General features: G+C 38.7%; 1 protein-coding gene across 3 annotated transcripts in view; it reads right to left on the bottom strand.

Annotated features, from left to right (window-relative positions):
* Nucleotides 1–7,208: 7,208 nt before the first annotated feature.
* The window catches only part of PGM2L1 (phosphoglucomutase 2 like 1), a 57,728-nt gene continuing 51,043 nt past the window's right edge, over nucleotides 7,209–13,893 (bottom strand). For all 3 annotated transcript variants that reach the window (XM_067038522.1, XM_059070813.2, XM_067038521.1), the window contains one exon: nucleotides 7,209–12,033. In XM_067038522.1, coding sequence (XP_066894623.1) covers nucleotides 11,931–12,033 — 103 coding nt within the window. In that variant the 3' untranslated portion in view covers nucleotides 7,209–11,930. The remainder of the gene's footprint in view (nucleotides 12,034–13,893) is intronic.

Below are 13,893 nucleotides of genomic sequence, written 5' to 3'. Positions count from 1 at the left end.
ATCTAACCAATATAGGAGTCAAGGCAGGGAATTGGATTGGGTAGGGGTTTTATAGGAAAGGAAAATATATGAGACAAATGAGAAAGAGTATTGACATTTATTGTTCTAGGTGGTGGGTACATGGGTGTTTGCTGTTATCTTTCTTATTTTATTTATTTTAAAGTCTTTATCATGCAAAATTAGATTAAATTGTAACTTTAAATTTAATATAAAAAGAGTAAATGTGGAAGTTCCCAAAGGCAAAGTCTCTCCTCTCCATACTATCATTAGGTGATCATATTCATGTCCATGGCTTTAAATATGCTGATAATTTCTAAATTTAGGTCTCTAGCTTAGACCTCTCTTCTGAGCTCCAGACTCATATTTCCAATTGCCTATTTGTCATCTACATTTGGATGTCTCTCAGGTGTCTCAAACATACATGTTCAAAATTGGTCATTTCATCTTTCTGTCTGTGATAGCCAGTCTCCAAGATGGCCCTCATGTTCCCCACCTCCTGTGTAGTCCCTCACAAACTGTATCAGGATTGATCTGTATGACCACAGAATTTTGCAGAAATGACAGTGTGTGACTTCTGAGGCTATGTCAGAAAAGACACTGTGGCTTATGCCTTGCTCTCTTCTTTGGATTACTCACTCTGGAGGAAGCCAGCTGCTTTGTTGTGAGGACCCTCAAGCAACCCTACGGAGAGGCCCATGTGGTGAGGAGCTGAGGCTTCTTGCCATGTGAGTGAACTATCTGGGAAGCTGATCCTCCAGCCCCAGCTGATCCTAAACCTTGCATGACTGCAACCGCAGCTGACGTCTTGATTGCAATCTCATTGAGACATGGAGCCAGAACCACCAGTTAAGCAGCACCCATACTGCTATTCCACAGGAATGGTCAGGGCTTCTAAGCTCACACATGTGCCTCTCCATAGGGCTGCTCATGACATGGCAGCTGGCTTCACCCAGAGCAAATGATCCAAGAAAGAGTACCAAGATGTAAGATAAAGAGTCTTTTATAACCTAATCTTGGAAGTAGGATGCCATTACTTCTGCCAGGCAGGGATTATTGGGGGCCCTCTTGGAGGCTGGCTTTCATATTGCTCAAGGTCTCATAGCTAGTAACTGATAGAAAGGGGTTTTTTGAAACTGGGTGCTCTGAAATTAGAACATGTGTTCTTAACTACTACAAGGTAAAGTAGAAAAAGGGGGAGTTTTATAGATACTGTACAACAAAACTCCACAATAACTGAATTCAGTTGACAACTACAACTGGATCTCAAATCCTGGCTGGGCTAGAGTTATTGGAAGTGAAGGCGAGGCTCAGTGGGTAAACAACAAGACAAAGCCAACTCTGGAAACTGGAAAGTAGAGAATGGGGTCCCAAGGTTCCCAGTTTTCTACTGAGCCAATCTCCCCACATAAGCTGACTGAATGCATGTCAACTAACCAGGCAAGTTCCAGAATCCTCGCTGCCATTCCAAAGTCCCAAACAGCCTTAGAACCAGGAATGGTTTCTAAGCCATGTCTTAGGCTGGCTTAGAAAGGCTAGATAGATCTGGATGGTACAACCAAACTTCCAGAACTTCAGGCTGGCTCCATTACCCTAGTAATCATATGACTCCATATTTTATTCAGTTTTAATTGAAAAAAAATATCCTCACCTCCATCCTGTTACAGTAAGGAGTTTTCATGCATTAGGAAGTAAGATTGGCAGCTCCAGGTGCTTATTTCAGCATGGGGGAGGGGTAGGGAGGGAGAAGAAATAATGAACGATGTGCTTTGAGACAGAAGGAGCAAGCTTGCTGGCATGGGGGGCGGGTGTTGTCAGGTGTGAGAAAAAAAGCTTAGGCCTGGACAACTTAAGTTTGAAGTGCTGTGGGACATCCAGGTAGAGATGACTTGAAAACAGTTGTGTGGCTCTGAAGCTTGGAAGGAAGGTCTGGCCTAAAAACATAGACCTGCAGTCGTCAGCTTCAGAGTGATGGTTGGAACTTCGGGCATTTCACCCAGAAAAAGTGCGTAAAATCGGAAATGCCATTGGCTGAGATCAGAAACCTATTGTCTAGCCTCCACAGGATGCTTCTTCCTGTGTTCTTTTTGTTGTCTGCTGTGTCTGCAAGGTCTTTTCTCTTTTCTCTACCTGACAAACTCCTGCTCTTCCTTCAAGGCTCCACTCTAGCCTCAGCAATTCTTTAGAGCCCTTTCTGGATCCAGCACAGATGCCCCTCTATTCCTGCACCATTCTATACTTACCTCTAGTACTGCACTTCTATTGCATCCTAATTGTTTTTGTCTCCTTAAAGATGTGGGTTACATCTCATCAACTTTTTATTCACTGTCCTGCTCTTGGTAGGTTACTAAATATTTGTACAGAAGGAGAAAGGAACTACCAGTCAGGAGACCTGAGTATTAGTCCCAGGTTTGCCCCTGAACTGTTTTGTGACTCAGGGGATCACTTCTTTTCTCTGGACCTTAGTTTACTCCTGATTACAAGGAGGGAGCACTCCTTATGGCTGAAGACTAAGATTCACTGAATGAATTTTAACCAGGTCATGGGGGAGAAAGCAGCAGGTTGGGAAGAAGATGAGTTGGGTTCTGCAGAAATCCACTCTGTGGACTCAAATTGGTTCTCCAACCTGACCCTCAGGCTTTCCTCACTGTAAAGAGAGATGCTTACATTGAATTTGGGTTCCTTCCAGGGTAGAGGTTCTGAGTTTGTTCCACAGGACACGGATCCCTATCCACCAGGGGAAGCATGCATATGTGGGAATGGCAAACAACTGGAAAAAACTCTGATCCAGTTACTGTTTTATTTTTTTCTGCCCTTGCTCCCTGCTCACCTGAGAATAAATCTCTTCCACCCCTCCCCCAATCCAGCTTTCCTGATCTAGCCTCAGGTTGGTTTCCACCCCACCTCTCCTTGTATTATATTAATTTTGGACCCAGCTCTTTGAAAATTGTCCATGGGGTGATCCGGAAGGTGAGTGGGATCTAAAAAACAGGTCACACACTGGTCAGAATGGCCATCATCAAAAAATCTACAAACAATAAATGCTGGAGAGGGTGTGGAGAAAAGGGAACCCTCTTGCACTGTTGGTGGGAATGTAAATTGATACAGCCACTATGGAGAACAGTATGAAGGTTCATTAAAAAACTAAAAATAGAACTACCATATGACCCAGCAATCCCACTACTGGGCATATACCCTGAGAAAACCATAATTCAAAAAAAGTCATGTACCACAATGTTCATTGCAGCTCTATTTACAATAGTCAGGACCTGGAAGCAACCTAAGTGTCCATCAACAGATGAATGGATAAAGAAGATGTGGCACATATATACAATGGAATATTACTCAGCCATAAAAAGAAATGAAATTGAGTTATTTGTAGTGAGGTGGATGGACCTAGAGTCTGTCATACAGAGTGAAGTAAGTAAGAAAGAGAAAAACAAACACCGTATGCTAACACATATATATGGAATCTAAAAAACAAAAAAATGGTCATGAAGAACCTAGGGGCAAGACGGGAATAAAGATGCAGACCTACTAGAGAATGGACTTGAGGATACAGGGAGGGGGAAGGGTAAGCTGGCACAAAGTGAGAGAGTGGCATGGACATATATACACTACCAAGCGTAAAATAGATAGCTAGTGGGAAGCACCCGCATAGCACAGGGAGATCAGCTCCATGCTTTGTGACCACCTAGAGGGGTGGGATAGGGAGGGTGGGAGGGAGACGCAAGAGGGAAGAGATATGGGAACATATGTATACATATAACTGATTCACTCTGTTATAAAGCAGAAACTAACACACCATTGTAATTATGCATATTTAGACTGAGGGGAAAAGTCTTTGAGTGACAAGGAAATGAATTTTTGTATAACATTGAGTTTCCAAGTGCAGCCAGAGTAGAAGCTTCAGGAGGCAGATTTCAGCTGAACACAATAAAGAACTCTCTACTGGCCTTTCTTTCAAAGGGAACAACTTGTCTTGGCAAGTTGTCACTGGAGAGGTTCAAATATATATCCTCATTTGGTAGTCATATTGCAGAAAATGATGAGATTGGATAAGATGACCTTTAAGGTTCTTTCCAGTGGTGGATTCTCTCATACCTCCCCCATCCCCACCATCCTCTCTTGGAGACTTTCTGCTTAAACCTTCCCGTGACTCTCATTACCTGCTGATTGAAGTCCAAGCTCCTCAGTGCAGCACACAGGGCCCTCTCCCACCTCTCCACTCTCATCCCTACTCCCAAGTTTGCAAGACCGAACTACTCATGGTTCTCTGCACACTTGTGCTGTCTTCTGCGCTTAAGACGTCCCCCCTCTTCCTTTGCTGAGCTTTTGCTTCTTCTCCAACACTCCCTCTGGCACTGTAGCAGATGTTTGTCACCTTTTGTCTGCACCCCAGTTTCTAATTGGTCAATTAACTTCCTCTCACTGTCTTGATGGCAGGGTAGCTGCAGTGCCCTGTCTCCTGCTACCATTCAGAAGGAAGGTGAGGGAGTCAAATCTTTCCCTTATCAGGCTTTAGTTTCAGCTAGGAGGCAGGCATGTGACAAAAGTCCAGCCCACTGGGCCTTCTCTCCAGGTACTTTGAATCCAAAGACATCAGGAAAAGATAAAGGTGATCTGGTGGTATGAAGGTGGTGGGAACAGTGTCCCGAACAGGTTATTCCAGCAGTAACCTGGTTGCTGTGTCCTTTTTCCTACTTCTTAGCCTTCTGCAGTGCTCTTGGTTCCTACATATTTCCAGGTCAATAAATATTTATGAAATGAATGAATGAAGCAGAGGGATAAAGGTCAAAGACTTAATTTAAGCAAATTACATGCAATACCGGACCATTTAATGATTAGAACCAGAGGTAAAGAGAGGGAAATAAACAGGAGAATGGTCACATCACTACAGGAATGAGGAAGTGCTACTTTGGGGAAGACAGGGAGGTAGAATGGGGAATAAACATTTCTATTATAATCCCTCCTCCAAGACATCTCCATTTATATACACATGAACTCTTCTCCCTTGGGGATAACAGTTCTATTATTATTTTAGGTGGGATTAGCTTCTTGGTCCCTGTTTTAGGTGGGTCTCAGACCAATGGCCTTGCCCTTACCTTCAGAGACTGTTAAGTTTAAAGAACTTGTCAAATAGCACATATCCAGTGGCAGGAGAAATCAAAGATGACTTGGAGGTTTCAAACCAGGAAGATACGGGGCCAAGAAAGCAGGAAGAAAATGCTGAGCTCGAGATCTCAGGAGGACATGGGTAGAGATGACCCAGAGGCAGCAAGAAGTAGGTGTTGCCTGAATGAGATGTTGATTAATGGGTTTATAAATCTCTAAAGCTGGTGGTATCACTGCTGCATATTTCTCATCATGTGCAACTCTGTGCGTATGCATAATCGGTGCAGAATTTAGTGCATTTCTTCGGCAGGCAGAAACATGTGATGGGTTCATCCATTCAATAAACATTTACTGGGCACCTACTATGGTGCCATGCACTGTTCTAGGCAGTGGTAAAGTAGTGAAAAAGCTACACTCATGGAGACTATGGAGTCAGGTAATACTACTACTTTAATTTATTTGTTATACTGTTTATGTGCTATGAACAACAATAAAATGGAGGAAGCGGGAGGGATGGGATTAGCATGGTTCCCAGAACATTCCATGCAGAAGGTGATAAAATGACCTTGTAGAATGTAACTCTCACTCATCTTACCTTTAAGCCTGAGACCAGGACTACAGGGTCCTAACAACCCTGGAAACTAATTCCATGACCACCACTCTATCACAGCTATATAGTTACTTCTTTGAGAGATTTCCAAACCTTTAACTTTTTATTATGTTAGCTGATGCTAACATGGGCAGACAAGTTAGGTCAACTGAAGGAGAGAGGGAGAAAAATAAGGTGGAAAGAACTTTAACGTTAGTCCTTTCTTCTGGGACTGCTGATGAACCAATCAAGAAATATTTACTGAGTAATAAGCTGTAATATTCATTTAGGGTCGAAGTAGCTTCTAGGGTATGCCATGTATATATATCAAGAATGTGTTCAGTTTGGATAGCCAACATTATAAACTACACAGTATCTAAGATAATAAAAATTACACAGAAACTCATGCCTATGAAGAGACCTGTTTATTACTGATAACACTTCATTTGGCTAAAACCACACACACAAATACTTAAATGCAAATTCTCATAGGCAGTACTTATGATACACCCTGGTGTTTTTGTAAGGAAAAACGAGAAGATGTTGACAGAAACTATTAAAACAAGGGCACAATTTTTGAACTACTGCTACACAAAAAAATAAATAATTCTTAACTGCATATATTTTATCTGGCATATTCAATGATGTATACAAAGAGTTTGTTTTAGCCTATAACACAAGGCCTCATCATATACAAATGCAACTCTTGTTTGAGTGGTTCTTGTAAGATATATGATGAATCATAACACTGAACAAAAATATACCAAACAGTAGCAAATTAGTTGTGACTCACTTGGAAAGCAGCCCTAGCAGGCTCATAATGGCACTAATACTAGTGATATTAAGTCTACACAGACACTTTCTTAGCCTTCTTGGCCAACATCTTCCTTTGAGTGTAAAACACTAGGTATTACATACAATTTCGAAATAGGAATATGCTCTTCTCTCTCCAAAGAAACAGGGTATTTAAGGGTGTGCATGCTTAATAAACTTCAGTACTGAGAATTGTTTTAAAAGCTGAATCAGAAAATTAATGTTTTTGATTGTTTCCTAAACTATTTGTTTCTTTAAAATAAAATCCCATAATTCCTATTGTCACCCATTAAATACTCTACAACAGGTACTATACTAGGTGGTGTGGAGATGAAAAAATAATAAACCATGATCCTTGCTCTCAGGGAGCTGATAGTCAGGTGCTCCTTCTTAGTCAAGGAATGCCAAAGAGTTAAAGAGAACAAACTGGCCAACACCTCTGACTATATTATAAGGTTCAGCGGTAACATAACTGTTTCAGGTCACTTCAATTTGGCATTAATACTTTCAAAAGTCAGCTTCTAAAGGGAATATCCTTGGTATGTGTTATGTTTATATTTCTCACGCTAGAGTCAGTGCGGTACCCCCAGGGATATGCAGCAACTGAGGGAGGGCGGGAGGAGAAAACTGAGAGCCCATGTGATAAACATGGTGCCTCTTTCTGGCAACACCAGTTTCCATGAAGACTGAGGAATCATTTTTATACTAAAACAGTTTTATTATGGAGAATGCAAAATTCACTTACATTTTTAAGACAGAACACGAAATTTCATGAGTGGCAGGCTGCTTCTGATTTTGCCCTCAGGCTCCTTCCCCTACACATTCATGCTCCTCTGCTTGAGGATTATGCTGGTGGAAAAATTCGAGAAGCAAACTTTAGATATGTCACTTTGCCCTTATCTTGGTCACTTTACTCATTCTTCTATGTTCTCTTTTTTAAGTACACAATCGTGAATTAACAAACAGATGTCTTAATGAATGTAACAGTATGGTGAATATTTTAAAGTAACCAATGGTAAACACTAACTTTGTTTCAAACCAGGAGTAAAATCAGGCTGTGTAAAGAGTCAGACAATGAGAGATTCTCTTCTTTCACTTAGTCTTCTTATGGCTTAGGGTAAGATGCTTTGAGGGACAAATGTGAAAAAAGATTATCTCGGATCTTGTGCTTTGGATGCCCAAAGTACAAGGAAACCTGAAATAAAATGCTAGATCAACTGACGATTCATTTAGGTTAGTATGACTCTTTCTTCATCAGTTTCTACAGCAATCTCAGAAAACAAGTGAATTGTATAAGGCCATAATAAATTAATATATAGTAGTATCCAGACAAACCAAAAAAGGTTATGCAATAGATTTAAAATTACTTCTTACAATGTCTTAAATATTCTCACAATAATAACAAAATAACCCAAAGTCCATAAACAAAAACAGCTTAGGAATAAGTTTAAAGCATTCTGAATGAATACAGTTAAGATCACTTATCAGTGAGGTAATAGGACAACAGCTTTTCACAGTAACAAAATGTGGGAGGGCACCTAGGGAAAGAGGGAGGTAGAGAGAAAAAAGCATAAAACAAATTTATCCAAGCAGAATTTGGATTTTTCAAGCATCACAAACATCAGTGGAAAACATCTAAGAGAAATACCAATAGCAGCAGTTCGTAGAACACTTTCTCCATTAAACTCCAGCTAATATCTTTGTTGCATCAATTCCAGAAGCAACTTGCTTAAGAAATAGGAGGTCTATTCCCTATATAAAGATATTCCAAAGCATCCAACCTCTTAGAACCTTCTGTCTGCTGAAGTTACAACATCCAAATAACAATAATTTATATTTAAAACAAACCTCTCAACTATCCTATAATGCTATACATTCTTCAAGATGAACAAAATTGTGTTCAAGTCTCACTTAATTTGCAGGTTAAATTAAGCAGGTCTTTATACAATGAATAAAGACTGCATTCATGCATCTACTATTCAACATACACAAAAACTATCTTGTGAGCTAAATTCTTCTAGGTATGGAGTGAAACTGAAATGTTACTTTCAGTGCTCTTTATGACATCATCTTTGTTCCAACCTGATTTTAAAAAAAAAGTATTGGAAGGAACCTTAAAAAGCCATTTAGTAAACCCCTTTAATATTAAAATGTTTAATTTTATTTAAAAAAATCCTTATTCCCTATTATTCTGTCCTTGATGGAGATGGAGAACAGTTTGTCATATTATCAAACTTCCTACTTTGAGTTCCTCAATAAACGATTCAATTAATAACTCAAGAGTTATTAAACTATCTCAACAGCTCTCTACTCTCCAGAGTTAAATGATCTTAATCCTTTGAATTTTTTCTCATGGATCTTATTTCCCAGTCTATATTTCATTCCTTTTTATTTCTGCTATATCCTCCCCTCCCCAGTTCCCATATGCTCCTAAAATACAACATCCTAGCAGGAATTGAATCAGTAAGAGAGGTACTTTTTCTCACCTCCTTAAAGGCCTCCCTGGTCTCTTTTTAGTGGTCACTAATAAAGGAAAACAAAAGCATCACTATCTGCTCATCATAATAACAAGTAAACATAAGTAAACAACTTGCCCACAGCCAGTTCACTCCCCACTTTTCGGGTGATAAGTTTGCCCTTCACACAAAGCATTTCCTGTGCCACCTTACTGACCTTTCTATTGTTATTTCTACTGTTTATTTCCAGTGCTTTGATCTTGCCCCATTAATTCTTTCCTTTTCCCCAAAGCTCTAGAAAAAACCAGTTTTGATTTACACACTCAATGAGAATGCATTCATTTCCATGATATTGTTCATAAACAAAAAGATAAACAATGTAGATCCTAAGGCTGAGACCTACGGGCCAGTACTTCTGTTTCTCTTGGTTGGCTGGGGCTACGGAATTTATTCTGTCAGGCAAGTGTACACCCACTGTGTCAAGTTCTTGTTAAATATCACGCTTAGACAGACTTGAGAGCTTGGCTAGAATCAAATAATTCCCTCAATCTATACACTTCAGGAACATTTGTGAAATTTTGTTAATTTTAACTTTGGATTTTTAAATTTTTGAGATAAGAATCCAAGACTTAATGACTTTTCACCTTGATTAAGATGACTCAAGTGTTGCATTATATTAAAGAACTCAAAACTGTTCTATTTATAACAGAATGACAGTATGACATGACTTTTAGTGATTATGAATGAGCTGTTGATCATTTTAGCTCAACTTTGTTCTTCAGTCACTGAAACACAGATACTAAAACCCAATATACATATTTTTCATATATATATATATATATATGTAGCATTGTTCATACCACTTTGTAGAATATAGGCCATTTCCTAAATTACAATCTACATTCCCAAAAGCAAATAAAACAAAAATTCTACACATTTCTTCTTTAGTGCAAAGCCTTTGAAAACAAACTTATTCAGAAATGCTCTACATTTAGCTCTATTATCTACAGTCACACAAGACTCAGCTACAAGAAAGTAAGGAAGGAACAAATTAACAATAGTGGCAATACAATAATTTGAAAATCACATCTGGATTATCTGGATTCAACCAAATGTTAGTTGATAGCTGCAATAAACCAAACCATGATTTAATAAATATTCTAGTCAGTTCAAATTTTATATTATTATTATTTAGGAAATAAATTCTCTCATACTAGTTATCACCCATAGGCAATTTGTTTAGTATAATTACGTACATCCAAGGCCTCATTATTGTTACCTCTTAACTATACCACATGTACTAAGTGCTCTGTGAGCTATATAGGACAGGATACACTTTAAGAAGATTAAACAACACTTCTCGATTAACTCTTTTTTAGAAGATGCAGAATCAACTAAAAGTGACCTTCCAAAAAATTTTTCTTCCACACTAAAAAAGATAAATAGTACTCTTGCGATCAGAAATTCTACAGAAGTCAGCAAGATATTAGGATAAATTGGACTTCAGTTTTTTGTTTTTTTTTTCAATTTATTTATGGCTGTGTTGGGTCTTTGTTGCTATATGGGGGGTTTCTGTAGTTGTGGCGAGCGGGCACTACTCTTCGTTGTGGTGCGTGGGCTTCTCATTGTGGTGGCTTGTCTTGTTGCGGAGCATAGGCTCTAGGCACGTGGGCTTCAGTAGTTGTGGCTCGTGGGCTCTAGAGCACAGGCTCAGTAGTTGTGGCGCAAGGGCTTTGTTGCTCTGCAGCATGTGGGATCTTCCCGGACCAGGGCTCGAACCCACGTCCCCTGCATTGGCAGGCGGATTCTTAGCCACTGTGACATCAGGGAAGTCCTGGACTTTAGTTTTAAAACATGTAGTTTTAGTGTTTCATAAGATCTAAAATCTGGATGTTTTATTTCTTAGTAAAATGAGCATTACTTCATGTGATAAAGAAATAAATATACTTGTAAAAATGTAATTTAAAGGTTAGGCTTTTAAATAAATTCACAGCTCCTTTCTTAGTTTGGATATTTTTCTTTACTTAGAGGTTGTGATAACTGACACAATTCTAACATGGAAGATCCTTAACTACAGTTACACTGAGCCTGCTTTTATTGAGATTTTTACCTACATTCATAACACTTTTAAATCAACAAACCTATTTGATATAGAGGAAGCACCTATATAGTTTGGAAGATTTTCTTTAACTGTCTGCAAATTAACTGATTAAATTATATTCAATGCAAGAACACTACTTCAATTCAAACCATGCCCTGAGAAGGCACTGAGAAATTTGACAAGAACCAAGCCACTAGGAATGTTGCCACTACTGTTTTATGTTCGGTAAATGTCAGAATTTTAAATAAATACAATAAATTTACACTGCACCAAGAGCACCTGAAACAAAGGTGCTGAAACCACATATTGTAACATCTGTTCTAAGCTAGAAATGCTAAATACCTCATTTCAAATACTCTAATTTGTAAGTTAATACCTGTGATGTAACAATGACACTTTTCCACAGTATACGGGGAACAGTGCCATTTTCTTGCCAATTTTATGGATTAATTTCCTTAACTAATTCTACAGTTATATAGCATTTATCTGCCTTAAAAAAACCGTGTTATACACAATTACAAGAATATGGAACTAAGCTTAATCACACTTTAATAAGAAAACTCACATTTGTATTGTTTTGTTTCTGTTGAAGGAAGAACGATGTGTTACCATAATACTTTTAATGTAATGACTTTTGTTCAAGATTATGAAAAAATTTGAATCATTTCTCTCCAGACCATTTCATTTCAAATGTATACAGTTTGTTTAGTCAGCCAACCAAAAAGAAAGAAAGTAAAGGGAAAAAAAGATAACTCAGCCAGAATAGACAGAGAGAGAATGCTAACTCGAGTTCAATGCATGAAGTTCTTGGTTGTTCTGTTCCATGGGTCAGTGCAAAGCAATGATGTACTGGTGTACACTACACAGAACGCCAGGTCAGTCCATTTTTACTGGGCTCAAGAAAATTCTCAATCAAAGCTTCAATGAGTTTCTTCAATTCCTCTTCTAGTAAGGCAGTATCACTGAGGAAAAAGGTTAAGAGTTTTGAAGTTCTTTATTTTCATAGCCTTAAAATTTGTTTAAGTTGTTATAACTTTTTAAGAGGGCATATACCTGATGGGATGATTAAACAACTGGTAAACAAAAGAGAAATTCCCTCAGTTAAAACAAAACAAAACAAGACCAAAGGTGGGAAGAGGGGAATCACACACAGAAAACACCATTATTACAAACTGAAATTGAACTGCATTAAAAGGAGTTCCTTGGTACATGAAACATGGATGAGTTATAGTATATCTAAAGATTTCTCCTGAATCAGATAATTTAATGGCTTAGAACATCAATATCAGGTATTAAGATAAAATGGCTTCCTGAAATACTTTGAAGAATACCCCGTACAGATTATTATGGGATGATATGGCATATCTTTCAGGTAGTAGAGAAAGAGATGTGACTAAAAAAATGAGATGTTTAAAAAATAGCAAGTATTCCCTTCAAAGTTATCACCTGAAGAGATGCCACTGCCCAAAACATTTCTAGGAATGCCTCTTTAAAACTGCCTTCAGGGCTTCCCTGGTGGCGCAGTGGTTGAGAATCCGCCTGCCGATGCAGGAGACACGGGTTCGTGCCCTGGTCCGGGAAGATCCCACATGCCGCGGAGCAACTAAGCCCGTGAGGCATGGCCGCTAGGCCTGTGTGCCCGGAGCCTGTGCTCCGCAACGGGAGAGGCCACAACAGTGAGAGGCCCGCATACCGCAAAAAAAAAAAAAAAAAAAAACTGCCTTCACAGTCATTTTACAAGCTACACGACAAATCAATTTTTATTACTTTAATAATCAACCTTCATTCTTAACCAAAGATAGCATTATTCAATATGTTTTACTTCACACTCTACTCTGAATGACTTCAGGAGGTCATTTTTTTTCCCCCAAAGGAAATAAAATCTGCTCCTAAACACAAAGATTAGGGAAACAGTAAATAATGTAACTTGGGGGCTTCCCTGGTGGCGCAGTGGTTGAGAGTCCGCCTGCCGATGCAGGGGACGTGCCCCGGTCCGGGAGGATCCCGCATGCCGCGGAGCGGCTGGGCCCGTGAGCCATGGCCGCTGAGCCTGCGCGTCCGCGGCCTGTGCTCCGCAATGGGAGAGGCCACAGCAGTGAGAGGCCCGCATACCGCAAAAAAAAATAATAATAAAATAAAAAAAATAAAAAAAATAATGTAACTTGGGCTCCGAAGGCAATTCCAAAAAAAATCTCCTTCCCAAATATATATTGATCAATGACAACCTTATAGGAGATATTACTTATGAAAGTTTAAAAAGTTTAAATACCCTCTGAATATATTATTAAAGTCAAGTTAATTTAGTCACAATTCATACTCCTAAAAGGATATTAATTGGCCAGATTAAGTCAAATCATGTTATATGTAGAAAATGAGAATTTGAGAATAAACAAACTACTTGTTGATCAATTCTTTATATTCATCAAGAGTTAAAGCTCAGAGAGCCTTCCCAAGAATATAAATTCACTAAAAAATTAAAATTCAGTTCCCAAATAATGCAGCCTCTTTGGAAAACAGTCTGGCAGTTCCTCAAAAAGCTAAACACAAGACTACAATATGACCCAACAATTCTACTCCTTATATATATATGATATATACCCAAGTGAAATGAAAATATACGTCCACACAAAAACTTGAACACAAACATTTAGAGCACCATTATTCATAATAGCCAAAATGTGGAAATAACCCAAATGTCCATCCTCTGATAAAAGGATAAAAAAATATGGTATATCCATACAGTGGAATATCATTGAGCCATGATAAAAAATTTTTTTAAAAAGGAATAAATTACTGATTCATGCTAACATGGATGAACCTTG

The sequence above is a fragment of the Kogia breviceps genome, chromosome 7 (assembly GCF_026419965.1).
Source record: "Kogia breviceps isolate mKogBre1 chromosome 7, mKogBre1 haplotype 1, whole genome shotgun sequence".
Lineage (NCBI taxonomy): Eukaryota > Metazoa > Chordata > Mammalia > Artiodactyla > Physeteridae > Kogia > Kogia breviceps.
This window is presented reverse-complemented; position numbering and strand designations above follow the sequence as displayed.